The sequence below is a fragment of the Macrotis lagotis genome, chromosome 2 (genome assembly GCF_037893015.1).
Source record: "Macrotis lagotis isolate mMagLag1 chromosome 2, bilby.v1.9.chrom.fasta, whole genome shotgun sequence".
Taxonomy (NCBI): domain Eukaryota; kingdom Metazoa; phylum Chordata; class Mammalia; order Peramelemorphia; family Peramelidae; genus Macrotis; species Macrotis lagotis.
This window is the reverse complement of record NC_133659.1, coordinates 34,863,010-34,873,538: the sequence shown is the minus strand read 5'-3', so window position 1 is coordinate 34,873,538 and position 10,529 is coordinate 34,863,010. Positions and strand designations below refer to the sequence as shown.

Below are 10,529 nucleotides of genomic sequence, written 5' to 3'. Positions count from 1 at the left end.
ATAGGACAAACTGGACAGTCTTCTTCACACATGAACAGAACCAGGACAACAGTTATGTCAAGCCTGTATTTCTGGAAGCAATTTCTCTCAATACAGAAGAAAATGACATTAGCATGTCTCTTATGCAATGGATGCTCATTCTCAAAATACAGATTAGATTTCCCCTCATCTTTATTGTTGCTGATGTGATTCTTGTCATAGCACAATTGAATGGATAGGATTTGCATCTGAATCTATTGGAATCCTTATGGCAGGGAAGAGAACATAAGAGTATTTCCTAAAATATGATCCTTGGATAGAGGAAGCACTATTGGTCATTTTGCAGCCCAATAACTGACAGCTTATCTGGTAATGGGAGCAGACCAGAGTAGGAAGCAAAGAGGGGACCCTAAGAATCTTCTAGGAAGGTCACAGGCAACTTTGGTATAGCCAGAGGTTTCTGAGGCTTCCATTTTAGCAGGGAACCTAGGGTTCATTCAGCTGTTATCTAAGGTTGTTCATCGTTCATTTTTGAAAAGAACCATCATTATGGGTGATATTTTGATATAAATGAGGCAGAGAGGCACAAAGTCATCAGCCTCACTCTCTCTTTCAGAGAAATCAAAGTCATACGATCATGTTGTAGATACAATCTGGAAACTTCTGATAACCTAGAAGGGATCTTTCCATTGCACAGCCAATAATTTAATCTGAAACTTATGACTCACCTAGCATCTGAGCTTCACATAATAACAATAACAAATATTGGACATTTATGTCTTATCTCCTTTGTGTGGAGCACTGTACCAAGAACTTTACCAATATCTCACTTAATCTTTATTATTGGAAGAGCAACTCTGAATTAATAAATAACAACATATGGGGGAGAGGGGCTCAAGCCAGGATTTCATTGGTAGAAGGACCTCCTGGTGTGGAAAATTCCTCCATTGTGGCAGAGAGGCTACTTGTCTTTAAATTACCAGTCAAAGATTTTTCTGGGTGAGATAATTAAACCTATTAATTAAATTAATTTATTAATTAAATTAAATTTTTATGTAAGAGCAGCATTTGAACCAGATATTCCTGCCTTAAAGGCCAGTCCCTTATCTGAAAACCCTTGTGGTTTTTTTATATAGTACCATAAGGTCCAAACATGACCAGCTCTCATGGGTTCTTCATTGTACTGATACTTAGTTTTAGCTCCTTGATGTCAAGGACTATATCTGATATCATCTCTATATCCTCAGTATTTAATGCAATGTCAAGAACATGATGTACTTCAATAATTTGGTGGATTTTTCTCTCTTGGAACTGAGCAGACCTTCCATTGGTATAGACTGCAACCCACCCACCCATCCATGCTATTTCATCTTGTGTGAGCCATAGTGATGATACACCCAAGCAAGCTGAAAAACATCCCCTAGGCCATTTTGAAGAAATGCAGCTCATTCATGCTATATGACCAATCTCCTTTTCCTGTAATACCCTCTCTTGAATGTAGACATACTAAACTACATAATAAATGTTTGCTGAATTGGAATGTAATATGCCCCCGAAACATATGCTTAAATATTTTCTGGAGGATATAGATTTACATTGGTTGTGGTACCATGAAGAATGGTTGGATGTCATGGAACACTAGTCCTCCAAAAATTGAAAGTGAGTTTCTCTCTGATAGTAATGGAGGAGAAACTGAGGATGTTTAAAATGAGCTACAACTTAATTATAAAGAATTAAGAACATGAACTTGGATAAGGATGACATTAATTAAATAGGCTGTGATTAGGAACCAAAAATGGGGAACAAAAACTTGATCCCAAGGGACTTCCCTCTCCCCATTCCCTTTCTCTTGACATTTATATGCATAAATAATTCAAGGCATAATAAAGACAAAAATAAAAATAAAGGCCTAATCAATAGAGTCTGAAACTGCCAATCAAATGGAAGACTCCCCTCAGTAGCAAGAAACAGGGTGGCTAGGTGGCGCAGTGGATAGAGCACTGGTCCTGGAGTCAGAAGTACCTGAGTTCAATCCGGCCTTAATAATTACCTAGCTGTGTGACCTTGGGCAAGCCACTTTTGCCTTGCAAAAATCTAAAAAAAAAAAATAGGAACAAACAGATTAGAACATTTTGAACAAGCATTTCATAGAAATAACAATCCCCAGATAAGAAAATTGGATGCCCATATTCATATACAATGGATAATTCTTTTCAAAACGTAGACTTACTTGCTTTCAATATTCAAGAACTAATGGTAATCTCAAAATAAAACAAATGAATGTTAGCTTTCCCCCAATGCATCAATGAGGCCCATCAGTCCTTGTCTCACTAATACGATTGGTCAAATATTGACGTTTGCCAAGGACTATCTTGCTTATAAGATCAATACAAACCTTTAAAGTCATATCCAGCTTTTATTTTACAGGAAGCCTTTTCCAACCTCTTTTAATTTTGGTGCCTTTCCCTCTGTTGATTTCTTCCTATTTATCCTGAGGATAATTTGCCTTGTCTATATTGGTATGTTTTCTTCCTTATTAGACTGTGAGCTCCTTGAGGACAGGGACTGTCTTTTGTCTCTTTTCATAACAAAAGATACCTGGCAAGCAATAAATTGTATCTATTTACTCCTCTTCATGGCAGTTGGCATATTTACTGTTTCCTGCATATATCTGCCGCTGTGTGGCCACAGCATCCAGCCCTGTCTTGACCAGAATGCCCCATTCCTCACTTTTGGCTCTAAGACTTCCTAGTTTCCCTAAAAGCTCACTGCAGTGGCCCCCTTTTCACAGTAAGTCCTTCTTGATACCACCAGCTATTATAATTCCCACACCTTAAATATGACCCATTAATCTGCTGCTGCTACCACTACTGGCTAATAGTGATAGAGAGTTTTAAGGGACATATATCATCTCATTTGATTCCTCCATAACTCAATGAGGAAAGTCATAGAGCCCCCCCCCCCCCAGTAGACTACATATACCTTGAAGGCAGGGAATTTTTTTTTGTTTGCATTTGTCTTTGCCTTCCCGGAGCCTTGGGCTTATGTTGGCTAGATGACTCTGGACCCAAGGAACTCATTTAAACTCTTAATGATGTAAGAAGGTTGCTGAGAAATAGGTGAAGTTGCAAGAGAGAGTATTGCCAGGAGTTTTTTCACCTAGGAAATTGCCTCCATGGGCAAGATTGCAGGTCCAGTCCCTATCCTTGCTTCAGAACCTAGGGGATTCTGTGTCTATCTGTTTACATACAGATACACAAAAATGTATGTGCCTGCACTCATCTATATCTACATAAAACACATTAATATATGGTGGGTTGTATTTGTTGTTCATGGAGGACAGACACTTCTATGTGAGGAATTGCTAAGCCCTTTTCAGGAATGTTCACCCATCTTTGGTGTCCTCATCTCATCCAACTTTCACCTGTGACTCCAACAAACTGTAGCATATGCATCAGCCACACCCCAATAAACCATCTCGACTTTACTCATTGATGAGTAAAGACCTCACATTTGGTGAGTTAGTGGGGTGTCAACCCCAAGCATGTGAAGATTTTCCGTGGCAGAATGGGCAGATGAGAACAATTTGTTCCAATAGCCATGAAAGCATCTCAAGGCCACACTGTGGAGGCCTCAAAGTTTTTTGATTTTTTTGTCCTGCCATTGGGTTTTGGTGATTCTGAAAGAAAGAATGATGTGGATAACTTTGTGTAATTTTGACTAATTAAAATTCAATTCACATGAAAGTCATTGTGAGTCACTGATCGTCTTTGAAAACAAATACCAATATTCATGTGCTATATATATACACAAATATGATATGTAAATATATTGTATATATATTGTGAAAATTACCTCATTAGACTAAAATAAAACAACAGAAGTTTAGAGAAGTTTATTCTCTAAGATTTACCAAATAGCCATAGCTGGAAACCACTGTAGACAATGACTAGAGAGAAATGAGGAAGGTCTAGTTATATATGGCAGCCAAAAAACCATAAGCTTCTTCGCCGTCACCAATCAAGTTCCGCATTTGTTCATAAAGATGTCATTTTTATATCTTATGATCCTTTTCCAAGTCATGAGATCTGTTTAATGTCAGAATTGACATAGATCCAATTAGTGGCAGGCCTAAGTGTCTCCTTCCTGACAAGATATTTATGCTTTACCAGATATGTAACATATCAAATATGGAACCTCTCCCTTCCAACATGTCAAAAATTGCAAGAATTTATTTAGGGCTCTTAAAGAGATAACCAGACAAGTTTCCTGCTTTCTAACATCTGTCTTCCTGTGACTGACTGTTGATAGAAATACAGGACAATTTATTGATGCAAATAGAGGACAACCAGACAAATTGGCACATACAGAGTCAACATTCAGATTTATAGATGGAAACAGACCTTAAGATGGACAGAGCTAACATTCAGATTTATAATCCTTAGAAACTGAGAAAGCAGTCTCTGAATAAAAATTTAAAAGCTTATTCTACTTTGACAACATTTATTTGTAAGATTGGGCTAAATGATATATAATGTATATACCAAATTTAATCAAATATGTAGATTCTCAATTTATCAAAAACACCCAATTAGGGTATTTATTTTGCTACAATTGTTGGAGAAAAATAATCATGACATTGTTTCTATTGGAGCAGGAAAGATGAGACCATCAGCCTTGATACATGCCATAGGCTAAGAATACTTTGCTTTTAACCAGAGTCCATTTGACAGAAGAGGAGTAGGGTCATTCATAAAAATGAAGTCACAAAGAAACATTAAAAACTTAAATGACTCTATCAAATATCTCTTTTTTCCCCCACAGGTTCAAGAAATTGCCATTTATGCTTTCCTCACTCCCAATGTCCCTCTCCAAGTTCAAATTGTTCTTTCTCTGGTGATATTTGAAACAGTCCCAGGGGTCGCAGTCTTGGCAACCATGGCCAATGCTATGCTTAAGGAATGCAGCTTCCAAGTGGTCAGCTTTGTCTACTCCCACATGAAGACTTTAGGGAGAAGGTCGCTCCAGAACATCTCTCACTAAATCTTTCCCTAAATGGGGTAACCGAGTCAACCAATCAATAAGCATTTATTAGGGCCCAGGATAAGAGAAAAGCACGGAAAATATAAATGGAAGTAAAAAGAAAGAAAGCCCCTCTCCTCGAGGAAATTATATTCTAATAGAGCATTTAGGTGAAGGTATCTTTGGCGGGGGAAGATTTTTATGGAGTATTGATCATGGAGTTTTGACTTTTGCTATTTTCTTTTTTTTCCCCCTCAAGGCCTTGGCCTGTAGACTTGCCCTTAGAATTCTGAAATCCACACTTTATAAAACCAACTTTAGTTTTAAACTCAGTAGAAGCTTTTACTGGGATAGCTTCTCAGGTAAGACCCCTTCTGCACTCCAAATGTAAACTGTCTTGTGTGTGTATGGCGGGGGGAGCTAAATACATTTGTCTTATTGGGGAGAAAAAGACTGGCTTCCTCTTTTAGGTGCTCTCCCCAAAATTCCTGAGAGGATTACTCTATCTTAGGGCCTGTCTCAGTGGGTTTCATGAAGGAAATAACCTGGTATAAACCTAAAAGTCAGTTGTAGTGGGTTATTGTGGCCGCTGTGGGGCTGGCTTTTTGTTTACTTGGTTTTCGATGGTCTGCCCAGGTGAGGTTAATAAAACTGTTAAGTGTATCTCATTCCTTCTTTTCACTGCATTGGAAATCCTTCCCTGTCCTCAAGAATCTCGAGGGTTGTCATGAGAAAATAATTAATCAACCAGTCTTTGACTAGTTTGTACTCACATGGCACTAAGTCTGAGGATAGCTACAATGACAAATGGGAAACAATCTCTGACTGCAAGGGAAAATTGCATATATAGTGTATAGGTTGATGAAGTGGATAGAGTGCCTGCCCCTGAGTCAGGAGGACCTGAGTTTAAATCCAGTCGCAGGCACTTGCTAACTTTCTAGTTGTAGGACCTTGGGCAAGTCACTTCATCTTGACTGCCTCACATCCAGGGTCATCTCCAGTCATCCTGATTCATGTCTGGCCACTGGACCCAGATGGCTGTGGAGGAGAAAGTAAGACAGTACAATCCTTCCTCACTTAAATACAATTGACCTGTGCCATAGCATCATCTCCCTGATGTCATCTCTCTTCTTCGGGAATGAAGGACAAACAATAACATTTCCACGGATAAACGTTTCTCTGCTTCTGATGCTGAGCCATTTAACTTGGTCAAGGAAGTTGATGAAGAGAACATTATTTTCTGATTCTTTAATAACTGAAGCTGTAGCCCCTGTAGGAGAAATTCCCAGACTGCATCTACCTGGCTGAGGACACTGAGGGAGAAGCATGGTGGCTTCCAAGGCTGTTGGGTTCAAGGTGCTAGGCCATCTCTCTTAGGCTCTGAGGGAAGATGGTAGGGGAAGGGATGGTGACGGTTTGGTTCAGTAAGCCTTGTCGCTTCAGGAAGTCTGGTTAGTCTGTCCTGAGTGTGGCTCTCAGGGCCCTTCTCCACTCCCTGCCCCGGGAGTCACTTCCTTGGATGATGGTTGTGAGGCCTCAACTAGAAGTAGAACTGGTGGGGGGCCTCTATTGGCCACAGTTAGTCAAGGTGGGCCCTTTCTTCACCAAGTTCATTCTTAACTATAATGCAGCCAAAAGCCCCAGGGATACTCAATTTTTTTTATTAAAGATATTATTTGAGTTTTACAATTTTTCCCCCAATCTTACTCCCCTCACCACAGAAAGCACTCTGTCAGTCTTTACTTTGTTTCCATGTTGTACTTTGATCCAAATTGAGTTATGATGAGGGAGAAATCATATCCTTAAAAAGAAGAGAAGTCTAAGAGATAACAAGATCAGACAATAAGCTATCTGTTTTTTCCTTAAATTAAAGGGAATAGTCCTTGAACTTTGTTCAAACTCCACGGTTCCTTATCTGGATACAGATGGTATTCTCCATTGCAGACAGCCCAAAATTGTCCCTGATTGTTGCACTGATGGAATGAGCGAGTCCTTCAAGGTTGATCATCACCCCCATGTTGCTGTTAGGGTGTACAGTGTTTTTCTGGTTCTGCTCATCTCTCTCAACATCAGTTCATGCAAATCCCTCCAGGTTTCTCTGAAATCTTGTCCCTCCTGGTTTCTAATAGAACAATAGTGTTCCATGACATACATATATCACAGTTTGCTAAGCCATTCCCCAATTGGAGGACATTTACTTGATTTCCATTTCTTTGCTACCACAAACAGGGCTGCTATGAATATTTTTGTACAAGTGATATTTTTACCCTTTTTCATCATCTCTTCAGAGTATAGACCCAGTAGTGGTATTTCTGGGTCAAAGGATATGCTCATTTTTGTTGCCCTTTGGACATAGTTCCAAATTTCTCTCCAGAAAGGTTGGATGAGTTCACAGCTCCACCAACAGTGTAATAGTGCCCTAGATTTCCCACAACCCTTCCAACAATGATCATTGTCCTTTCTGGTCATATTGGCCAGTCTGAGAGGTGTGAGGTGGTACCTCAGAGAAGCTTTAATTTGCATTTCTCTAATAATTAATGATTTAGAGCAATTTTTCATATGATTATGGATTGTTTTGATCTCCTCATCTGTAAATTGCTTTTGCATATCCTTTGACCATTTGTCAATTGGGGAATGGCCTTTTGTTTTAAAAATCTGACTCAGTTCTCTGTATATTTTAGAAATGAGTCATTTGTCAGAATCATTAGTTGTAAAGATTGTTTCCCAATTTACTACATTTCTTTTGATCTTGGTTACAGTGGTTTTATCTGTGCAAAAGCTTTTTAATTTAATGTAATCAAAATCATCTAATTGGTTTTTGGTGATGTTCTCCAACTCTTCCTTAGTCATAAACTGCTCCCCTTTCCATAGATCTGACAGGTAGACTAGTCCTTGATCTTCTAATTTGCTTCTAGTATTGTTTTTTTATGTCTAAATCCTGTATCCATTTGGATTTTATCTTGGTAAAGGGTGTGAGGTGTTGGTCTAATCTAAAGTTTCTGCCATACTAACTTCTAATTTTCCCAACAATTTTCATTGAAGAGAGAGTTTTTATCCCAATAGCTGAACTCTGGGTTTATCAAACAGCAGATTACTATAATCATTTCCTGCTATTGAACCTAGTCTATTCCATTGGTCCACCGCTCTATTTCTTAACCAATACCAGACAGTTTTGATGACTGATGCTTTATAATATAATTTTAGATCAGGTAGGGCTAAGCCCCCTTCTTTTGCACTTTTTTTTCATTGAATCCCTGGCAATTCTTGACTTTTTATTTCTCCATATGAATTTACTTACAACTTTTTCTAACTCATTAATTTTTTGGAATTTTGATTGGTAGGGCAATTTTAAGGACATAGACAGTTCTGGCTAGACAGGCAATGGAAAAAAGCTGTTCCTGGGGAAGGTCAACCCAGAATATCCATGTATGCATCAGTTCTCCAGGTGCCTCATCTCCCAGAAGTAGGGCCCTCAGCATCTTCCACATGGCTCATTCCATCTGTGGTAATTTAGACAAGTGTGAGCCCCACATACCATACACACACAAACATATATACATATATACATACATATATATATATATAATTCATGCAAAATTAATACATTAGCAGTGGGGAGATCAAGAAAGACTTCATGGAGAAGGCAATGGTTGGTATGAGGATTTTAAAAACTTTATTAGACATTTATTAATGATCCACTAAGCAGCAGACACTGGGAATACAAAGCCAGAAATGAAATAATACTTGTGTTTAAAAGTGGTTATATTCTACAGAAGCAATGAAGATGAATTTTGAACTAGATGATACAATGGATACAGCACTGGTCTTGGAGTGGGAAGACCTGAGTTCAATCCAACCTCAGATGCTAGCTGTATGACTCTGGGCAAGTCATCCTTTCAGGCTCAGTTTCCTCAACTACAAAATAGGAATAATGACTGTGACTACCTCCCATGGTTGGTGTGAAAACTGATTGAAGTAAAATTTGTGAAGTGCTTTTCAGACCTTAAAGTGCAATATAAGTGCATGTGTATTTGATGGATTTATATCAAATATAAGAGATTTCCTTGTATAAGTTACCCTAAGAATGTCTAATTATCAGAATGCATTGGATTCTGCACCAGTTCTCAGAGGAAAAACTTTAGAGGGTTTGATTCCAAAGGAAGGGAAAGTAGCTTTTAAAACTTTCCCCTAGTCAGCAGAGGCCAATGGAGCTAAAGACCCTCAGATATGGAGATGAACAAAGGTGGGAGGGGAAGGAAGGAAAGAAAAGGGTAGGGAGCTGAGGGATGCCAAAACTGAAGTTTACCTCCGTATTCTTTTTTCCAATTACATTTTATTCATGTATGAATGTTTTCAACATCCATCCACATGCATATTTATAAGTTACACAATTTTCTTCCACCCTTCCTTCCCACCCTCCTCCCCTCAGTGGCGAACAGTCACCCTTGCACATGTACATTTGTGTTTAACATGTGTACATATTACTAATTTTCTGTATGAGGAATTAGGATTAAGGGAAAAGAAAGAAAACCATGGGACAGGAAGGAAAAACAGAAAAGAAATTTTTGAAAAGTGAACATACTGTTCATTTAGAGTCTGTAGTTTTTTGTTTTGTTTTGTTCCTTTGTCTGGATGTGGATAGCGTTGTCCATAACAGGTCTTCCAGGGTTGTCCCAGCTCTCTGAACTGTTCAGAGGAGCTGCATCCATCAAGGCTGATCAACGCACCATGTTGTTGTTATTGCATACAATGTTCTCTTGGTTCTGCTCCCTTTGCTCAGCATCAGTTTCTGTAATTCTTTTCATGCTCCTCTAGAATCCTGTCTTTCATGGTTTCTGAGTCTTATCTAGCATGGTGAAGGAGGTAAACCAGCTTGGGGCATAGAGTGCTGAGCTTGGAGCCAGGAAGACTCATGTTTGTGAGTTCAAATCTGGCCTCAGACACTTCATAGCTGTGTGACCCTGAGCAACTCATTGAATCCTCTTTGCCTCAGTTTGCTCAGAAAATCCCAAATGGGGCCACAAAGAGTCAGAAATGACTTAAACCATTTAAATGATAGAACACCATAACCAGCCAGTCTGAAATCTTGTCTTTCCTCCTAACCTAGGAAGGGTGGGAAATGGTTTTATCCAATCTGCTCCTTTGGCTCAACTGGAGGAACTCTGTTCCTTCCATCAATGAATGAATTTCCAGGGAACCTTGTTGAGCCTCTCTTTGACTGTTTAGACTTTAGGTAAACATTGCCCCCACAGGGATGGAGGGAAGTTGTACAGCATTCCAGACAGTGGATATTTCCAGGAGAAATATTCAAGTGGATTCATTCATCCCAGGAAGTTAATTCCCATATTCCAGAGTCTCTCACTAAAAAATGAATTTACAATTACAAAACATCATGCCAACAATTTGACCCTCTGCTCTGAACTGTGATAGAGAGAATACACAAAGCTAATTTCAGAATTTGAAGACATAGCACATTCCCACAAAATCTCCATTGGAACAGTAAAGACAGGAGAAAAAAGGCAAAAGGC

General features: G+C 38.9%; 1 protein-coding gene across 1 annotated transcript in view; it reads left to right on the top strand.

Moving 5' to 3' along the window:
* Window positions 1-10,529, top strand: part of LOC141511848 (vitellogenin-1-like) — a 79,598-nt gene that overhangs the window by 24,529 nt on the left and 44,540 nt on the right. The window contains 3 exon segments of the mRNA XM_074220861.1: window positions 4,804-4,996; window positions 4,999-5,039; window positions 5,261-5,363. Of these exon segments, the coding sequence (XP_074076962.1) occupies window positions 4,804-4,996; window positions 4,999-5,039; window positions 5,261-5,363 (337 nt within the window).